General features: G+C 31.6%; 1 protein-coding gene across 2 annotated transcripts; it reads left to right on the forward strand.

The window, feature by feature from the left end:
* The first annotated feature begins 5,952 nt into the window (after positions 1–5,952).
* LOC125065316 (delta(7)-sterol 5(6)-desaturase ERG3B-like) lies at positions 5,953–16,118 on the forward strand. Of its 2 annotated transcripts, XM_047672851.1 has the most exons (7): positions 5,953–5,972; positions 6,382–6,604; positions 11,286–11,482; positions 13,434–13,682; positions 14,461–14,644; positions 15,167–15,339; positions 15,835–16,118. In XM_047672851.1, the coding sequence occupies exons 2-7, from the start codon at positions 6,382–6,384 to the stop codon at positions 15,994–15,996; spliced, it is 1,188 nt and encodes a 395-aa protein (XP_047528807.1). In that variant the 5' UTR covers positions 5,953–5,972; the 3' UTR covers positions 15,997–16,118. The 2 variants fall into 2 exon arrangements, with proteins under 2 accessions (XP_047528807.1, XP_047528808.1); XM_047672852.1 differs by lacking the exon at positions 5,953–5,972 and having other exon boundaries at positions 6,367–6,604.
* The last annotated feature ends 6,706 nt before the right edge of the window (positions 16,119–22,824 follow it).

Below are 22,824 nucleotides of genomic sequence, written 5' to 3' on the forward strand. Positions count from 1 at the left end.
GTATTTTTTTTTAAATTACTTTTCTCTTTATAAGATTTTAAATTAACATGGTTTATATTACTATCAGTATTTAAAACGGGATATCTACCATTTTTTTTTTATTTTTATTTGGTGTAGCTCGATATTTCGACATTATCTACGAATGTCTTCTTCACGAGACTGTTACTTTTGTATTTTTATTAGTAGCAATTGTATTTTGTAGCTATGCTATAATATTTCAACTTGAAAGCTTGATGTCAATAATTTTTAAGGGATACTAAAACATGTCTGTTTTTTATCGTTTGGTTCCACTCGCTTCGGAAGGTTCTCTCTTATCGTGAACGCTGGGTGATATGTCATTTATTAGTCTAAATGCGATCGATTTTAGAAAACCTTTACTCTGTTTAAGTGATAAAATATAATCTTGCTTGAAAATGTATTCTGTAATATTTTATTCAAGCTAGTTTCTTTTCGTATAAAATTTAATAAACGTCTTTAAAAATGTTATTTATTGACCTTATAGTTACGAAGGTGGGACAAGTTTGGATGCAGAGAGGGGAAAATCGAGAACTTTGGCGAAGCGTGTCCAGTAGTAAATTACGATTAGCTGATGATACTGATGATCAAGGAAGATCAAAGCTATATATGAAAATAATAAAAAATCGTATTATCAAGGATGTTACAACAGCTTAAGCCAGGGATTAAACAGGAGGATTTCGCTGTCAGAACTTTGTCCTACTCGAATTAGTACCCACTTACCGGGCTTACTTTTATTGGTGTGTTTTCACGTGACGAATTAAAGACAGTGTATATATAGGCACATGGGCTATTATTAAATTGTCTTAAAAGATTTGCGTCGCATCTGAACCGCCGCTCGATAGCTTTAAATATCTTGACACCTACATAAAAAAGTACTTGAATAAAGTATGTATATTTTTAATGTCGGTTATATACAATGCTCATTAATTAACATAAGGTCCATTTGGTCGTTTGCCTTCCGAATATAGATTAAAAATAATTTTAAAGTCGAGCTTTCTATGTATTTATAATTTATTAAAGAATCTTCTTCGGTAAATAGATTTTTAATTGAATACGATATGTACTCGATAGAAGCCTCTCAAGCTGTGTGTTAATATCGATGAAATTTTCGTTGATAGCATAGCTAGCATAGCTTCGCTATGATAGTTGTATTAAATGAGGCAAACGTAAGCGAAGAATGCTCAAATTATTTTTTGCAACAACGACATGAATATCCGACTGACGAAAAACAGATACTGTGGTGTTAACTATACCCGAAACTGTTGGTCCTCCACATAAACTTTTTTCGGTCGCGTTCGATTTGGCGTCGAATCAAATTATGAGAGTAAGGGAATATGGGCGTACACTTGTATTTGCGAATATTCCTGTGCGCAATAATAGGTCCTATATCCTGTGCAGAGCTGGTCTTTTTTTGAATTGCTGCCGTACCAGAAATCGAGAAGAACATCATTACATAAATGAAATTGTTTCTTTTACCAGCTAAGGATATGTTTCGTTTTTATCAAAGACAGTTATAAAGACCAAGGTCTGTTTAGATACGTCAGAATTATAAATATTAGGAAAATTAATATTAAAATGTGTCTTGTGTTTGAAGAATATGAATTTGAAAAGTGACACATCTTTTCGTTCTCCCTCATTTCCGTGGTACTTAGTTATGCTAGTGCTTCAAAGTAAAATCAAACTACCCACTTTAGAAAAATATGTTATTGTTGCTACCATCTTATAAATGAAACTGAACTATGTATATTTGGATTTCTTTGTACGCGTAATAATATGTATGTTAAATTATTACTTATAAGCTAACCGGTAAGTTCCTTTAAGTGAATGTTTGTAAAATTATTTTCGAATAAACATTTTTCAAACCTAAAAATAAATAAAGCTATACAGGCGAGCCAGTTTGACTACTTATATACATACTTATCAAATACACGTATGACGTACACCTTCTGTTATTTTCCACGCACTTGTTAATAAATGACTTAGCCTCCTAATTAGCTCGCTTTTCATGAAATAGGTAATAACACAAAAAATATATAAAATTCTTAATATTTTTATTGCGCACGAACGATGTAATCCCTAATTAGGTTACTACATAGACTTGCGTGATTTGAGCCTAGGGGGATTATTTGTTTTATTTTTATTATTTTATCTTAATAAACGGAGAAGCAAGTCCACGGGCGTTTTTTTTGGCATTGATTGGCGGACGAGCATATGGGTCCCTTGATGGTATATGGTCACCACCGCCCATAGACAAAGGCGCTGTAAGAAATATTAACCATTCCTTACATCACCTATGCGCCACCAACCTTGGGAACTAAGATGTTATGTCCCTGGTGCCTGTGATTACACTGGCTCAGTCACCCTTCTAACCGGAAAACAACAATACAGAGTACTGCTATTTGTCGGTAGAATATCTGATGAGTGGGTGGTACCTACCCAGACGGGCTTGCACAAATCCCTACCGTCCAGTGGACTGAACGGCTAAACTTATTTTCGAGATTTATGTTTTTTATCTACTCGCTCACGACTACTCCAAAAATAACAATACCAATCGTTTTCTTATATAGATGAATTTCAAATATAAACACACTACTTATTACAATATCGTTTTTGGCATTTCATTTCTTCGCCCCCGAAATTTGTACCGAGATTTACCGATTTGGATAAGGCAACGAACTTACCAGCTTCACTGTTCAAAGTCACTCCCAGCCGTATCGAGCTCCCCCTCCCCAAGGCAACGTTGTCTAGCCTTTGCTACTTATTAACTTTTTCGTGTGTAATCCCTTGTGACACTTGTAGATGCTGACTTTCGGGGTGTAGCATCTTTATCAACAGTTTATTTTGCGGCCTTATCATTTATATTATGGATTGCATTAATTTGTTACCAGAGCTGATGCCTGTGCAAACTTAAAAAGTTGTGTGCAACTTGCCTAACTTTGCAAATTTTGAACCACAATAGAATTTTGTAAAAAATTCTTCGCCTGCATACAATTAACAATTTCAGAATTTCATAATATAATTACTTAGGTTTCTTTTTTTTTTCTTATATGTATGTCACAGTTATTTTAAATGTATTAAATTTAAAACATATATTTATCAATTATTATTTAATTCATTTCATCAATTAAATAAATCAGCAAGTGACTATAGATTTAAATCTATCCGTCCGATAAGATAGTGTAACATTGATTCTTGTAAAATTTTAAATTACACTACTGTTATCCTTAAGTTTTTATTTGAATACGTAATTTATCGCTCATATTTATTTATTGCTAGCAGTATAATTTTAATCCGGGATTAAATACATGTGTAAAAATTACAACAAATCAACGCTGTTAAAAGTCTAGAGTAAATGGAATGCTCAGTGTCTAAATAGTAATTAAAAAAGGAAATTAGTGTTTAGTTTCGTTAAGTGAAGATGAGTTCTGGACAGAGCCGGATCTGAAGGCATATTTATAGATCTGAAGGCACGTTGTAACGAATTAAATTCTGTATAAAAAAAAAAAAACAAGAAAAAAATCTTTTAATAAGATAAATTATAGATATAGTAAAACACAAGTACATAGAATACTATATTAAATTTGTTTATTCGTAGGAATCGGGAGCCCTGTGTCTCCTAAATCCAGTCATTGGTCTAGGTTATTGAATTCTTAAAAGCCCTATTCATACTTCTATTAAAGGTACATTTGTAACCAGTACACACACAAGCACATATACGTGAACGGGGAACTCAAACGCTGTAAGGATTCCTTAACGTTCGATTAAGAAACATGGTTGAGAAACTTATCGTGCTACTAGATTGGATATCAGCATGTAGGTATAAGGATTAAGGTGTGGCAGGGTTTGTGCAAGTCCACCCGGTTAGTTACAAACCATTCATCCTTTATTCAGAAGATATGGCAAGAAATTCAGTAGATCCTCTGTTTTAAAAATTTAAAAATTGAAAGTCAGGTTAGTTAAATACAATTCTATATGTTTATAATACACCCTGTCTGGAAGTCAACAAGTATTAGTTTTGTCCACAAAAAAACAATATTTATAATGTAGTGTTCAAATCTTAAGGGTGAGTGATAGGCGCATTGGCTATAGCATCTCAGTTACCAAGTTTGTATAATATCTAAACAAACTTGTGAACTGAGATGAATTTTATTTGGTTAATATTTTATATAGTGCCAATGTCTATGGGCGGTGATGTCCACTTAGCATTACGTGGCCCATTTGCACGACCGCCTAAATATTTAATAAAAAAGGATACCACTCCAAGCTGTTTTGCGGTTCCATTGTCTGAAGGCGAATTAAAACAGCAAGACTCTGAAGTTACGTATTGAGGACAAAATTGTAATTGATCGACTTCTAGAATCTACGATGAAAGAAAAAGTTTACTTTAAAAGTCCTATCAAGTGGTGAGGGCGATAAATGCAAAAAGCAACTTCAATCAATGAGAAGAGTATATAATGAAGAGGATATTCTGCTCAAGTAAATCAGGAACACGTTTTTAAATCTTTCCATTTATACAAAAGGAGCTAAGATGCAAGCCAGTTCTGAAAAATGAATTAAAATGATAGGGAAGTTCCGTATCAATCGGATTAGTAGTTTTTGCGTCAAACCGGAAAAACGCAACCAACTAAAAATCAATACTTATCTCTTCATAATATTAGCATGTTATGCATACCTTCATATTAAATGTTCAATCAAGATAGATCATGATAGTTGAAATATTTCGTAACATTCATAATGAACGAAAGTAAAAATATTATTATCAATAAAGTAAGAAAGTATATAAATATTAATCGAAAAATTGCTAAGTCATTTAATTTGTGAGAGACGGAAGAAAGGTAGATAAAGACACATCGCCCAAGACGCTTAATTCGTTATCTATATCTCTAATACGAGGTTCTTACTAAGTATCGACATTATCAACCTATCTACCCGACCCAACTTCGTCCCGCTGAAATAATAATTTTATTTACTTTTTTTAATATTTTTCACAGTAAAAAAATTCTACAAAGTACCAAAAAAGTTAAAAAAAAACGTACTATCGGTAAAGTAATTCTGAAACTATGGTGTAACCAAGGGAAATAGGAATTTTATTTGTAAATGAATTTTTAATATAAACTTAAACTTCTTTATATATCTTTGTTGATATGAGAAGATATAAATATTTTCACATTTCTTGTTAACCATTTCACAAGAACTATTTTATTCAGTGACTTATGCCCAAAGGATGTACTGTCTTGGTGAACTTTATGTACCTCCGTATATACTTATACGGAGGTACATAAAGATACAAATAATCATCAAATAGGCCACGAGCGATAGCGTATCCCATCTAGTAGTTGCAATATCGCGCCTCACGTGAAGAAACGTCGAGGACACTGGGGAAGAGGGCATAAATGGTGGAGACCATTATAATCCAGATTCTCAGTGGACTGAGATTCTGGATTGTAATTTAAACTTGGAGAACTTAAAATAGAAAAGACATGATATAAACAAACTGGCCGAATATCATCCAGACCAGTTGAGGAATCCAGAATGCACGACCAATGACATATTTCGAAAAGTCAATGAAGCAGACGTCGTCGTTCAATGCAATCCTTTTGTCATCAATTTGACGATTAGAACTGCAATTTTTTTTAAATATAATGTCATTATTAATTTATGTTCCAAATAAAACTGTTTAAAGGAAACTAGAAATAACAAATATGAAACACCCAAAAGTAACGAACGTAATTAACTACATGATCATTATAATTCACTTCATCACAATGTATTTGATAAGACAACGAAATAATCACTACTTTTTATTAATCAATACGTAAAAATGTTTTGTTATCATAATTATTTTTTGTAGGGAAAAAAAATCTAGACTCCGATCATTTGTAAATGATCAATTTGCGAAACAAGACGGACGTATAAAAAGTGTTGTTAAATGAAGGCTGATCTAAGTACATAAGGTACCTTTTGAAATTTTACGTGTTTCTATCTAGAATCAAATTAGGTTGTTTATGCCAAATTTGTCTTTTGTTGTATAAATTACACATTTTTATTGCGTGTTTATTTTTAACCGCAATGTGTAAATCGATTTGTATAGATTCATTCTTGTAGATTTTCATTTAAACGTGCATTGCTAAATTTTACCTATAGATTTAAATAAATATATCGATTTCTGTTTGTGATATCAAAATTTGACAATTTTATAACTTTGAAGCATCCCATTGTGTTCAATAAGGCCGCATAAAAGTTTATAATAATAGTTAATAAGAATTTGGAGAAGTGAACCAGTAAACAATATATTTTTTATTATTTTTAGTACACACGTATCGATAAGAAATAAATATTTTTTTTTCTCTTATCGATATAAAGATGACTAACAAAGTGCGACAAAGGTCGCTCAGCAATGGAACTAAAGAAAACGAAAAGGTGGACGAGGAACAAAAGTCAAAATATTGGGATCCCCTCATAGATGGTGTAAGATGGATAGAAAAATATTCCGAACCTTTGGAGAAATTCTTTGAAAGATTACCAGAATTCATAAGCACATTTATAGCAACGCTTGCTGTCTTTACATTCGGCGCTACACTCAGAGGTAAGAACGATATAATTTATTTAGATTCTAAAAGGATTTCATTTATGTAATGATACAGATTCTTAAATTTCTCAAGTAATGTAATTTTAACATTTTAATTCAAATGCGTAGATCGACCGGCAAATGGACCATTTGATGGAATCTGGTCACTAACGCCTAGACATTTACACTGTAAGACATTTTAACCATTCCTGTCAACGGGAATGTACCACCAACATTGAGAAATAAAACTGATAAATTAATTTTTGCAGTAGGTTTCAAGGTCATTCTATCAGAAAAGATCTACGTTGATGATCATGATCTCGTAAATTATGATCTTCTGTTATAATTTCAGTAAAGCTAATAGCAAAACGTTATATTAGACGAGCATATTACTGGCATTAATATTACCAGTAATGCCTACATACATTTATTTGTTACTTAATAAGCTTATAGTAAATACATTAACCTACAATTTTCGTTATACGAAAACAAATTATACGGATAATAAGGCTTGGACTTAGTATCAATTGATATACCTTCAAGATAATTAGAAAAATTGTTGTAATTAATGTATTTATTTTTTATCCGTTTCTGTAATATTTCAACTTTCATTGGTGATTCTTCTTTGTATATTTATCATTCGTTCAGTTTAGTTAATTATTTTAAATGAGAATATGTAAGTGTTTGTATCCTCCAAAGTAATACTTACTATTAATATTATTATAACATAAATAATTTTGTTAATAAGCGTAATGAAAATATAGAATTTTTTACAATAATCTTATCAAATGAAATATTTGAATATATCTTACGTAATTATATTTTTAATAAGTATTTACTTATCGTGACGATACCAATTATCTTAAATGTACAGGCGTTGATTGAATATTATATCAGTAATGTTAGAATCATGTAATAATTTTATACAAAATTATGTAACAAGGATATATTTATAATAGAAAAATAAATCGAAGTAGTTAATGATATATTTATTAAAAATAAACTTTGTTTAAGTAGACTTTTGTAAGAATATAATTTACCCAACTTTGTCGTTACCCTCTTTTAGCATTGATAATTGTTATAATATTAATCGTATCATTAGTCTAGCAAATTGCCAAGGATACTGCAAATCGCATGCTATGTTCAAATTCCAAAGTTAATGAGTTTTTCTATCATAATATCCTATGGCTTGTATGATGTCATTGCTCCTGTAAATGAAGTCTCTTTGATCTTGTTGAATTGCTTTTCACAGGATTATTAGAGTGAAGAAATAAGCGCACTTTCGATTGCTTTGCTCCACTCTCTAATGCTTTGCTTGCGCACACAATTGTGTACACTCTATATAAGTATATCTATTGCCCCATTTTCTATCTTCTTCACTGCATCTCTTATGCATCCACGTTGAGCATCATCACCATAGATAGCATCATTATCAACTATTATCTTGTAGAGAAATCGACTAAATATTTTGAAATCATTTTAACAATAAACAAACCTTCGACGACCTCCGTGGTCGAGTAGTGTGTACACCGGTTTTCATGCCGAGTCGATGTAGAAACAGTTCATTAGTTTTCTATGTTGTCTTGGGTCTGGGTGCCTGTGGTACCGTCGTTACTTCTGATTTCCATAACACAAGTGCTTTAGCTACTTACATTGGGATAAGAGTAATTTATGTGATGTTGTCTCTAAAAAAAAAAGCAGGATAAGTTTTCAACGAATGTTTTGAAATGGAAATATACTGTTTTATAAATATATAATAAAATTTGTAATTTAATGATAAAAATAAGTAAAAGGATGATACGAATCAATGTAATCTTTTACTACGGCAAGGTCAAATGATTAATTAAATTAATTATATTATTTGCTTTCCATAACCGATTAAAAAATTCGCACCCAGATCTATGTATGATATTGTTAATAAAAATATTGACAGATCTGACAAAAAAAATGTTAGGCTCTAAATCCATTTCCAGTAAGCGTTGTATTGAGGTTGCGTAGTAAATCCATGCTTTTAAAGGTTGTACTTATCCATCTCCAGCTGTCTTTCCATGTGTGTTTCGTAAGATTGTTTAAGATATATGTAAGTGAATCTTCCTGATTATTATTTTCATTCATCTTTCATTTCTTGCGAATAATAATTGATTACTGATTCTCAGTTTTCTTTATTTTCGTAACGACTTTGATAAAAATTAATTTACTACGTAAAATATTCTAACTAGTTTAAGAAGTCAATTTTGTGATACTGTTATATGCAATTGTAATTTTAGCAGATATCTAATATAATTTTGTCAGTATTCACTATAAAGTGAGATGACCTATTATCAGAAACAGAATTCCAGTTATTAATTGTAATTTACGAGCGACGGCTGATAAGTCTGCGGCCTAAGGTACTTAATGAAAGAAAATATATTGTTTCTATTTGTTATTTTGCAATACAATCTCCCTCAAGCCAAATGCATTTCTCACATCTCGCATACAATGCCTTTAATCCAACCAAAAAATATTCTGTACCGTTCTCATCAAAATCACGATCAACCGCAGCTTACATTTAATTGTCATATCTGATTAGTCATTAAATAAATTATATACGATATTAGTATTTCTTTTGTATGTTACTCCATACTATTTACAGCGAGAAAAGCCGTACAAAAATACATTTCAAATACCGTAAATACACTGATGCCTATAATTTGCGGTAGGTACCACTAATTCATTAGTGATACTTCCAAATATCAACACTTCGTATTGTTAATTTATAGTTTGAAGTGCGAGTGCGTATTTTCAGCTTCAAGAGATATAAAATCTTAACTTGACTGCCAATACATATATGTTATCTCAGTAGCAGGAACACAACAGCAGCAGGAACATAACACTGCTGTGCCTAAAGAACTAAAAATCCATGATCCTTCTCCAAATTTCTCCTCTTTCGTATCTTTCGAGGCACAAAGACTGTTAACTCCCAGATAGCCTGGCTACTATTTCTACAGTCTAATTATTTATTGATTCATATAGTGTTAAAATCTAGGACCTTGTTGTATAAGGTCACGTCTAGACCAACAAATATATTATCTAGTCTTAAACTGATAAGGTATAATTTGTTTTTTATAAATTGAAAACATTTTCAATAAGGTAGTAAAAATAAAATAAACTTATCGGGTAGTATCAAAACCAGTTAGTAATTTTTATTTTGTAATTAGTTTTAAACATTGTAATACCGTTTTTAAAGGTTATCTACAGGTCGCGCGGGTAGTAACAGTGACGTATCAGATGATACTACCTGTTAATTGCTAATGAGATTAGATTAAACATTTTTGTCGCAAATTGATATCAATATTCTATTTCATACAAATAGTTACCCGTTTCTGTCTACTTTAATTTTTAGTTTACCTGATCCTAATTGACGTTTGTGTTTAATATTTACTGGTTGTGGTCTTGGTGGTATGGCTTTGTGCAAGCCTGTATGGGTATATACTATGTCACATGAGTCAGTGTAACTAGAGTCACAAGGGATATAAGATCGCAGTTCTCAAGGTTGTAGGCGTATTAGTTATGTAAAAAATGATTTAAATTTCATACGGCGACAAAATCTGAGGGACAGTAGTACACTCTTCTACTTACACTCATAATCATAGTAACTCACGAGACGTTCTTGTCAATGTTTTAATTAACAAAAACATTTATTTTTTACTTGGCATATTAAAAAAATATAGCTCTTGTCAATAAAACATTGATAAATAATATTCCTCAATAAAGGATTATATTTAAGCGCGGACTTAGTATTTATTGATTCCTATGTATGATAATATAAAAAAAAAAATTACCTTACTGACATAATCTGTAATTAAAATGGTGGAAATAAGTAACTACTGAGTGTCTTGTCGGTAGCATTGCGTGACGATTCAAAATTGCTTTCATGAGCCTACTTGAATAATGAATATTTTGATTTTTAAATTAATTCTCTATTTCTATAATATTCTATAATAGATAGGTTACCTAATTTGTCATCTGATAGTAAGAGTTCACCTATACGTCACCACACCAGTACCCTTTTCGCTACTAAACATGGAAACTAGGATTAATGTTTTAATCCAAAATAACTTGCAAACTAACCCGTTCCCACCAAGAATCGTACACATGAAATATCAGTACAGAAAATTATCAATACTTCTCTCAATAGCTAAGCTCAATCTTTTAGCTAGGCGTCAGTTTATGACTCCTGAATGTGTGCCTTTTTGAAATTATTAATTTATTTTTTATTTGTGCTTGTAAAGAAAGAACCACGACTGACACACGACTTATCCCAGTTCACAAGTTAGGCTATATTGTTGTGGTATGTTAAAAAATATACTATAACATTTAAGAAATTCAGTTCAAAATTGTACACATTTAATTTTTAATTTTCGATAGATAGTTGTTAAATGATTTTTAAATCGTCACACTTGTCCTATTTGGTGTTTTAAATTTGAATGAAATGACAGATTGGAAGAAAACAAAACAAATATAATAATAATATCTTTATTAAAATAAAACCTCATATAAAATAATAAAATTTAAAGACATTTTGTGATAAAAACCACTATGTCTTTAAAAAAAAACCCAATACATTAAAAGTACTTGCCTGTAATTCATGGCAAAGTTCAGGAATTTTCTACTTTTATAGGAATAGTCTCATCAATAATAATATTGTATTAATTTACAGGAGAATGGGTGGTGATATTAGTCACAGCGTTAAAACAGGCAACTGGACAGACGCAGACCGTCCGTAACATGACAACAGACGAAATTTACAAACTATTCACATCAGAAAATCTAAAGATGGAAAATTTCGCATTTATTTTCATAGCCGCCCATTGCGTGTCGTTCGGCACGTATTTCGGAATAGGCGGATTTTTACACGTAAGTTGTTTTTATTTGATCATAGATAATGATTTATTTTAAATCTGATGGAGATTGATCACTTATTATTATCATTATTGATTAAATTCTTCCCACAAATGTAAAAAACTGTGTGTTTATAAAATACTAGTGGTCTCCCTCGGCTTCGCTTACGTTATCGGAGTTGATAGTCAGGTGTTAGGCATAAGACGCCTTTAGTCTATAGCCTGTGTGAAGGACACAAAGGAAGGATTTGGGACTTAAGCTTGATAAGATTCATATCATATGTCATTAAACTTGGTTTAGTGGTTTGACAGTAAAAGAGATTTGTCATTTTTTTTTGTATGTGGCCCTATTCTATTTTGACCAGAGATATGTTAAGGTAGACCAGATAAGGTAGACCAATTACATGAAAATTGTTAGAGAATGAATAAAGAATATTAAATTATGTATTCTGTGCCACTCCAAACTGCTATTTTATCGCTCGAATCGATGGAAAATTGGATATAGCAGGAGACAGTTCGAGCACAGAACTAACTGCTTTACGTGCTGTTTGAGGCACGGGATTATTAACACATCCGTGCTCCGAGCTGCGTGACAAATCTCAATATTTTTGTATTGACTCGTATTCGAACCCAGCGTTTCAGAAATTTATAATTCAGCCACTAGAATAGTAGAACCAGTTAATCTTATTAAAAGTCAACAATGTTACAGAATTTTTATTAGAAATTTAAGAGTGAGTTTGTTCGCTTATCTTTCTGAGACGACTTCAAAATTGGAACAGAAGGTTTTTTAATTAGAGTCTAGTGTGAGGACCGGAGGATGACGTAAGCAATTTTTTGTCCCAACAAAAAGATCTGTCCGATTATTTTATTATTTCCGTTCATTATGTAGTATAAAAATGACAGTAACTTAGAATTGGATTTCCGATTATCTATTAAAATAGAAAGGAGTAAGGTAAGTTTTGATATACATTACTCCCTCACTTAAACGTGTAAGATATTCTTTTATTATAGACATTCGATGTATATTTATGATCATAGAGATATACTTAAAGTTAGACATGTATACTTCATGATCGTAGAAATTATGACCAAAATAATGAGTAATTTATTCTTTAAGATTTGGGAGTTAATCTATATATTTATAACTCTGTCTGTTACTCTTTCACGGTCCAATTACTGAACAGAATTTGATGATATTCGACATGAAATAAGCTTAAAGCCCAAGGAAGGATATAAGCTACTTTTCATAATATACATAAATACTTAAATAAACTCGATACTAATTATCTTACGCCCAGCAAAGGTTACATAGTAGATAAGACCGTCTAAAGATATAAAATCTCCAATTTGAAAATACATATTATATAGATATAGATTTACAAAATATGTTATTTACTTTTTCAGACGTACATAATATGTACTAATAAGACTATTATAGTTCATTGTTCTTGAACTCAATGAGTCATGATGATGTCATAAATATTGTTGAAAATGTAATAAAAATAATTCTTTGTCCATTTGAAATATGCATTGCACTGTATTTGGGTTAAATAAAATGTCGCCGCTTATTACCTTTTGAAGAATAGTCTGTACTGTCAAAAGACCATGTGGCTTTATTGCATTCATTTAGTGATTGACGTTCGTGTGCATTCGGTCATAAAATCTGTGATTCCGGATGTACAATGTGCAAAATTAAAGATCTGTTTTTGTTATTTCGCCGATGATCTTAGTCATGTGGCTCATTAAAGATTACTTTTAAAACTGAAATTTACTTAATATAAATTTATTTAAATATAACTAAAAAAATAATTGCTATAAATTGGCTCATCTACATCTATGTGATTTAAATAATTCATCTGTTCTATCATACGAACCAGCTCCAAGCTGGTTTGCAGCAGCAGCAATCTCTAGCGCTCGTAGAAATATAACTATACTTTGTAATATAATATATATACATATTCTTTCAGTGGTATTTCTACGTACGAAGAAGGCATCTGGCACATGAGTGGAAGATTCAGCCAACCAAATGGTTGTCTCCAGAACTTGAGCGACACGAGATCATGATTGGCACACTTTCTCTTATCATAACAGGATCATTCTCAGCGTTTCTCGCTTGCTACATTTACAACGGAAACCCTTCGACCGTGTATTACCAGTTTGATGAGTTTGGCTGGTTGTGGTTCTTCCTCCAGTTTCCAGTACTTTTCATTTACAAGGTTCGTTTAACATTTTTATTTACCTTTTACATTAAATGTCGTAAGCTATTAGTGCGGCTTGTCACGCGCGAACTGCAACATGCTGTCGCGCGCGTGGTTATTTTCTATGTAGTTCTTTGACGCCACGTTTTGTCGACTATCAAAAACGCTAGTAAAAATCGCGTGCAGATCTTCAGCATGCCACCTGTCACATAGTTGTATTGTGGCTCTAAAAACGTAGTTTCCCTGTAGAACAACGATTTGCTGTCTCTGCTTTTAAGTGACATAAGGATATGAGATTTTTTGAGTTAAGCGCGTTCATCAGTACCATCCGCTTAGTATAAATAACCTGTTTAGTTTGAGACAATACTAGTATAATCATTCTTGGGGATGGTCGTCAGTATCGGGCTTTACTTAAAAGTCTTCGAATTAATTTTTCTTATTAAAAACTGAGACGAACTCAAAAAAGTGCAAGTATGAAATTAATATTCGAATCATATGACATGTTACACATTTATAGATGTATTAATATTAAAAAAAAACATTATGAATTGAGTTTCCGACATATTACTTAAAAAAAAAAAATTTGGAAAGATGAAAACTTTATGGATATTTTAAATTCATATACTTTATAAATACTAATCTATTTTCAGAAACAAGACTTATAGCGTATTTTAATTTACCTACTTAAAACTGTTTAGAATACATATTATGTTAATATTTCAATATACAGATATAAAAAAATAAAGGCTATTATGGTATAAAAACTTGAAATTAAAAAAAAAAACTTATATTCCAGGACTACACCACGTATATCCTGCATCGTTTGTACCACACGCCATGGCTGTACAAGAATTTCCACAAACTACATCACAAGTATAAGCAACCGACAGCCTTCTCAGTAACTGCTATTCATCCCGTAGAGATTATGCACGTCCAACTCACTATGTGCTTACCACTCTTTACCATACCTGTCCATTGGCGTAAGTACATTATCTCATACATGGAATAGTTAAATATCCGTAACATATCTAATTAATACGTTCAGAAACTAACTATTTTTCGTCACTTTACAATCTTGTCCGATTTATTTTTACTTTTTGTAATATAGACCCATAATGGTGAGTGGTAAACTCCGCCTATAGTCCTTGGCGCTGTATGAATAATACAATTTCGTACAGCACACCAATTCGCCATCAAACTTGGGAATTAAGATGCTATGTCCCTCGTGTCTGTAGTTACACTGGGACACAAAAATACTACGTATTGTGTGGCGGTATATTACCTGATGAATAGGTGATACCTACCCTGACGGGCTTACACGAAGCCCTACCACGAAATAAATTTACTATTACAATAATTCGATAATTCACAATTATTCGATATGGTTATGTATGAAATGTTTAAAATTTCGTACGGTACCAAGGTCTATTTGGACATCCAACTATCGATGCCATAAACTAATTTAAATATATATAATTTTAAGACTATTAATATATTTCCAGTGTCCTTCTTCACTGTCGCTATGTATAACTACTACCATGGTATCATTGACCACTCCGGTATCAACTTCAAAGCTCAGTGGTGGCAGCCGTGGCAGCCAGAAGCTGAATTCCATGATAAGCATCACGAGTTCTTCCATTGCAATTTTGGCTTCAACATGTCTCTTTGGGATAAGGTAAATTTGTAACACGCATGAATATTTTATGACATCATTAACAAATATAATAGCATAATTACCTAAAATTGCTTATCAAATCTTGTGAAAATTTGAATAAGTAATTACGATAAGTATAAATAGTTTAAATCTATTGATAAGAAAACATCTGTTTGGTAATTCATGACGTAACACAGACTAATCGCAAAAATATAATCTTATCACTAAATTGCCAGATTTAGATGATTATTTAAGGTTTACTTAACCTTAAACTAAACTCCATGACGATATTCTTTTTTTTATGATATCGGTAGGCGGACGAGCAAGTGGGTAACCTGATGGTAAGTGGTATATATTCCTAACATCACCAATGCGCCACCAACCTTGGGAACTAAGATATTACGTCCCTTGTGCCTGTAGTTGCACTGGCTAATTTAACAAAAATATAATACGTTAAAAAAGGATAGGTCATGTAATACACCCAGATATTAAACATTGATATCATTTACTTTACAGTGGCATGGGACCATGAGAAAGAGCAATCGAATATATACTGAGGAAACGTTCCACGGTGAAGCTCCGGAAATAGATTCGCCTGAAGCTAAAAAGATTATCGAAGCAGATCCTGAAGTTAAAGAGTTTGTTGAGAAAGCAAAAGCTAATTTAAATGATAAATAAAGATTTTATTCGATAACAGATGACATTGAATAAGCTGTAGAGGATGTACTGGAGAATAAACACGTAAATACTTGTTAAAACGATTGTTAAAGGGGTAGATATGTAAGTTATTTTAAGTGTTCCGTCGAGGTTAATTAAAGTAAATTAAATTATTTAAATTTGTCTTTTTTATTAATAACAATAACAAACAACGGTAACAGTACTAGCCTACCATTATTAATATTTCAACAAAAGTTCCAAAAAGAAACTCTCATAATTATGAAATGAGGATAAATCAAAAATAAACACGGTGTACAGACGTAAACCGTGTAGCCATAAGCGAAAATGCGAAACAAATTTGGATATACATTGGCGTGTGTCTATACCAGAGACGTTTTTCAGTGACTATTTTACAAAAATATTAAAGCTTTCTCGATTTCGGGCCTCCGCGGATTCCGGTGAGGGCGCAGTAAAAATTTTAATTTTCATCCCAATCGCAATTAATGTGAAAGGTAAAACCACAGAACTTGATATATATATGAACAGAGATCATTTAATCTGAATGATTTCGCCCAGTCTGGTGCGCTTTGGTTTTTTTATCAAAAGTGATGCACTGCTTCTATTACCCAATGTTAGTACGAAGTCATATTTTGCTTCATAACCTACTGTTTGACGGTAGAATATCTTATAAGTGGGTGATATCTGTGCAAACGGGCTTGCACAAAGCCCTAAATCCAAGTGAAATTTTGTTTTATATATTTCACTTAATTATAATTAATAAACCTGCTTAATTGGCTTTTAATTGCCTCGTTACTCTAGTATTCTAAGTGCTGGGTCTAAACCAAGTTCAAGCAAATAACAAAATATCGGCTTTTGTCTCTAAAATTTTCATTAGCAGCATGGAGTTTGAAACTTGGTAGTATTAAAACTCCCAATCCTCGGAAAATACGTAAAGCTGTTGGCCCCGTTACTGAACTTTTGTCAGGTCGCGTCAGTTTAAGAGTACACGTTACTTGATGTCACTTTTCGAATTCTGTGTTGGTTAGTGGTAGTTGGTTAGCTATGTTGCTTAAAAATTGTATCATCGATTTGATTACATTTCAATTGATCCTAAAAGAAGAAAAGAAGAAGAAAATGAAGAGCTCTCAAAGTAATCTTAATCAGTGTAAGATGTACAAGATCGAGTGGTGGTCACTTCTTGACCATAGCAATTTGAAATTGAAAAATAGTCAAACAAAAGAAAGCTCAATCATTTTAACCAATCTTTTCGTCATCATCAATTAAATTAAATTGACTCAAATATGCTTTTTTTTTCGCTGGAAAAACGCATCACGCGTTTCCTCCACATGATGTGGGGGGTATATGGGGCTCGCCGGCGCTGAAGGCGCCGTAATACCCACTAAAAAACCAGCGGTACCCACTACGCCTTTTCGGGAGACGTCACGGGATCGCTTGCGCATACTACCGTGACGTCCCGACGGTAGACCCAACTCTAGAAGAGCTGTTATTTAAATTAGTTGAACAAAATGGTAGAGAATTATTTTGAGAATATAATGACCGTAAGAGTAAAAAAAAAATTATTAAATGTTTGCTAGATTTAAAGGAAGGATTAATAACTTGTTGCTGATAATTTCGTTAATAGCGATCACGTATATGGTTCGCTTATTACACCAATATTCAATTACTTCCAGTACTCTAACCCACACATTAAACTCGTATTTATCGCAGCAATACCTACGAGTATTCTCGTATATGGTGGAAGAAAAAATATATTACGTTGTACAGTGAATTTAAAAGCCAAATGAACACTACTTTTACAGATTATTAAATAATTTTTATTTCACTATTTTATTCAATAAAATATCACGTATATGATAAAATTTCAATATTAAATAAAGTCCCTTGGATATAATCCAGCGGTTAAAAAGAAGTGTAACCAAAAATTGTTTTCAATTTTAAATGAATATGTCTAGGCTTTAGTTTGATGAGCTCAACGTGACCAATTAATTTTCCGGACTTAAGTTTATCTCACCTGAGAGGAACATTTAACTGACACGCGACGGATGTGTTGCGTTACGATTAAATATGACGTAAACATATTTATAAAGCCTTTCTTCTTGGATATCCCGTTACATACTAGGTAAGAACGTGATTATGTATTATTATTAATATACTCCTTTATTTTAAGATATTTATTGCGAAGAAATCTGTTATGATTCTAAATTATATTTTTTTTTATAAAATGGTATTTGGTAACTAATCATCTTGAAAACTAAGATGTTAGGGTGTAGCGAGCCAGTGCAGTCACTCACCCTTGAAACGAAAACATATTAATTTTTATTTTATTTTATTTTATTTTATTCGGGAAACAAACAGTACAAATTAACATAATTAAAAAAAAACATAAAATAAAAAACATTGACCAATAAAGTTTCCACAATTAAAAAATACATAGAATAATGCGAGCAAGTTAATTACAATTAAAAAAAAAAAATCTAATACATTAAATAAAAAGTAATATCATATAAACAGAAAATAATTAATAATTATAGTAGAATTTACAAAAATATTTATTAATAATAAAATGAAAATGTAACTTAATATGAATAACAATAATTACTAAGAATTTTTCTTAATTTGTTCAATTAACTTTTGTAAGGAGCCTGTAAAGTAATCAATTGAACAGTATTCTTTGTTGTATAATAAACAAGAACGGTAAATGAAGGCATTTTGTGCATAATAAGTACGTGTAGTATGTAAATTAAATAAAGATTTATTTCGCGAAGATTGTCTTGGACATCGGAAGTTAAGACAATTAAGAAGAAATGGAGAGTCAATAATATTATGTAGTAATTTCAGCAGAAATGTTTGATCCTTTATCTTACGACGTTTTTCTAATGGGATTAAATTAGGAACACATTGATCAGTAGTAGAATACCTAAATTTTAAATGCTTTAAGAATTTTGTTTGAATTTTCTCTATTTCTTTGATGTAGACTTTATAATGTGGATTCCAAATCACCGAAGCGAATTCTAGTATTGAGCGAACAAATGCATTAAAGAGAAGAATCAAGGTTGTAATATTTTTAAAATCTCTACTAATTCTAAGAACAAAACCAAGCATACGATAGGCTTTTGCAGTAACATACCTATAGTGTTCCCTAAAGGTTAAAGAGGAGTCAAGGTGGACGCCCAAATCTCTCACCCCTGAAACCCGCTCAATAAGATCTTCATTTAAAGTATACTTGAAATTAATAGTATTTTTTTTGCGGGAAAATGATATTACGTTACATTTTTTAATATTAAGTAGCAGGAGATTATCATTGCAATATTTAAAAAAATCATTCAAATCATCCTGTAATAAGTTACAATCAGAAGGTTTACTAATGGTTTTATATATCTTCATATCATCAGCATAGAGTAGAATTGAAGAATGCTTAAATACTGCAATAATGTCATTAATGAATAAATTAAATAGAAGGGGTCCAAGATGAGATCCTTGGGGCACACCAGAAGTAACAGGCACGAACGTAGAGCAGTAACCTTTAGTTGTAACCGCCTGGCTTCGATCTCTGAGATATGAAGTAAGCCAACGGAGGAGGTCGCCATGGATACCGAGTTCTTCAATTTTACGAATCAAGATTAAATGACAGATTTTATCAAATGCTTTTGAATAGTCGGTATACACCACGTCCACCTGGAAACCTTGATCCATAGCGGTAGTAACCTGATGAACAAATTCACATAAATTGGACTCTACAGATTTTTTATTTATGAAACCATGCTGTTGAGGAATGATAATGGTTCGTAGGGTAGGGAAAATCCAGTCGTATATAATTTTCTCAAAAAGTTTAGCGATAGTACATAATTTAGAAATAGGTCTGTAATTTTTCACATTGTGCTTATCACCTGATTTAAAAACTGGTACAACATAACTTTGTTTCCACAGTTGAGGCATTTCGCCGCTACAAATAGATTTGTGGAATAATAAATAAATAGGAAGCGATAGACAGCTACGACACATCTTCAAAAATATAGGAGGCAAGCCATCAGGCCCGTATCCCTTATTTATATCCAATTTACTGAGGTATTTATGTACAATAAACGGAGAAAGTGAAATCGATCCAATGTTAACAGAACTATCCGAGGCACTTACATGATTATAATTGCTTAATAAGGAAGATGACTCGTAAACAGATTCAAAATATTTACTGAAAAGAGAACAGATTTCATTTCCGTCACTGGCCGTTACTTCGCTTAATTGCATAATTTCAGGGATATTAGAGGAAGAATTTTTCGATCGAACAAATCTTTGAATTTCGTCGACATGAGTCATATCCATGAAGTACTTTGGAATTAATTAAACGAAGATCCAACACAACAAAGCAAAGTTTGTTTATAGTGTCAGTCAGACGCTGCCTCATAAATAATAAATATAATAACATAACACGCAAACCTCTTATATATTTGCTTGGAATATACATATTTCTAATCGCACATTCACACATGCCCGTATGTGTTTATCAAATAGTAAATAATTAATGTAATTGAATAAAATATTCTGTTAAGATGAAAAAATAATTTTGTATTCTCCTTAAATCGTGATATTTTCGTATAAATTTATTGTTCAATTATGAGATTATTTTTAACCGGAAATTCCCGGAGGAGATCATTTTTACACGATGCTTTGTCACTGCCAGAAAATTTTTAAGATTTATTTATTTTTTTACAATTTCAATAATTTTTGGAATCCTTTTGTAAGGAACTTTTTCAGATAAAAGCTGTTTATTTTGGCATAGTATAATTTTCTATACTTATGTGCTTATAGTATTGATATACTATTAGCAAATAGAAAATCATACTATAATTTGGGGGAGGCCTACGTCCAGCAGTGGAACAACACAGGCTGATCATGATGATGATGAATGATATAATATATTATGTTGTTAACATATTTGCTGAATTGTGTACTTTCAAGAAAAACCCTCATAAGATTTGAACTGCTTTTAAAAATTACATAGGTAAGAGTACAGTTTAAATTCACGTCACTGACTTAGTGGTGGGTCTTTGTGCAATGCCTTCTGGGTAGGTACCACCCACTCAAACGAAATTCTATCGCGAAGCAGTGCTTATTGTTGAACAAGACATCTTAACTTCCAAATATGGTGTCATAAAATAATTACCTAATATTTCTTACAGCGCTATGAGTAATGGTGACCACTTACCCTCAGGTGGCCCATTTGCACCTCTACTTTCCTATTACATAAATAAACTGTATAACCAACTACATTAAATTAGAATTTATAAATAAATATAATTTTAGTGTTCCGTGTTCCTATAAAAAAGTAATAAATATATAAGTCGGATTGAAAATAACAATAGGATTTTGTTGATCCTAGGTGGAATTCTGATGACATTTATTACATCACGACGTAGGGATTGGTCGCGTCAGCCGTGAGCCTCAACACGTGCCTGGCTCAAGGAATAAAGGAAATATTATTTCTTTGACACCACACTAGATTTTAGTTCGCATAAATCGATTTTTTCTAGTGACTTTCTCTTTAATACCCTATCCCATTGAAAGTGGGTATTTAGACGTAGAACTTATTTTTATCAGATTTGAAAATTGATTAAAGTATATTATAATACGCGCAAAATAAGTTGACCGGCTTGAAGTAAAATTCTTCGAGACAATTGCATTTGTAAATCAGCAAAATGTAAAGATATTATTCTATTTTTAAAAGATATGACTTCGGACTCTTTGTTAATTTCTGAGAGGCAAACTTAAATTGCGTGTACAAGTAGTTCTAGCTTAATTTATTTTTATAAAACAGTCAAAGGAAATTACAAGGTTCTAAAAAAAATAACGTTAGCTAAAACCAGAATAAAGATGAGAGAATCTCTATGTAATCTCTAATAATATAATACTATACGTAACTGTATTATCTTTTTGGGCGAAATTGTACGTGTAATATTATCTACTTAGGTAATAGTACGTGCGTCTGACGTTTAGTTTTTGTGTATCGTGAGCTGACGTACAAATCGATACTGAGTAGCTTATATATGGATACAGATCTTAGTATATAAAATATTTTGCATATCTCACCTTGTTATCATTATGACTAAGAAAAGTGATTTAGAAATAATTATCCAGGATTTAAAATAAAAATATTGAATTTCATTATTAATAACCAAATAATTAAAAAAGTTATTTACGTGAAGCTCTCGCTTGTTATTGGATATATTACTATTTTTAGACAATTCAGTGAACTTTATCACTCAACTAAAATCTGTATTTTGATTATGTGTTTGCTTCCGAGAAGTCGAAGAAAACAATTTGTTGGAAACATATTCGTTGGTCATACTAATGTAGGCCGATAAATATTTTAACTTGAGTTCATAAGACTATTAATCATTCTTAAAACTTTATCCAATAGAAATAAATTTTATGAATTATTAAAAAAAAAAAATATATTAACCATTGATAAAGTTTAGTAGTGTTTTATTTAAAAACCAATAAGTGACTGGAAAAATAAACAACGTAAATAATATAACTTCAGTTTTTTAATATTTCATATTGTCAATTATTTCAAACGCGAAGTCGGCTGACGTACAATTTTGTAGTATTTAATTCAATTTCACTCAAGTTGAGAGCACTTACAATAGTTACATGCAATACCATTAGATCAAAATTCTGTGCCCCGGATATAAGCGACGCGCGTTTTTAAATTCAAACTAACATTGTATAATACAATCGTGCAAATAATGTTTGTTGTATAATTCGATTTTTATACTTCAAAGTCAAATAAAGGCTACATGAAGCAATGTATATGTTTGCATTTTTTAAGAT

This window comes from Vanessa atalanta, chromosome 7, assembly GCF_905147765.1.
Source record: "Vanessa atalanta chromosome 7, ilVanAtal1.2, whole genome shotgun sequence".
Classification (NCBI taxonomy): domain Eukaryota; kingdom Metazoa; phylum Arthropoda; class Insecta; order Lepidoptera; family Nymphalidae; genus Vanessa; species Vanessa atalanta.

What these genes read in the sequence shown, in the direction of transcription:
- LOC125065316 (XM_047672851.1), top strand. Translation starts at nt 6,382, where the DNA reads ATGACTAACAAAGTGCGACAAAGGTCGCTCAGCAATGGAACTAAAGAA. An exon ending in ATTCGGCGCTACACTCAGAG is followed by an intron (nt 6,605 to 11,285) that starts GTAAGAACGATA and finishes ATTAATTTACAG; the next exon opens with GAGAATGGGTGGTGATATTA. An exon ending in GAATAGGCGGATTTTTACAC is followed by an intron (nt 11,483 to 13,433) that starts GTAAGTTGTTTT and finishes ATATTCTTTCAG; the next exon opens with TGGTATTTCTACGTACGAAG.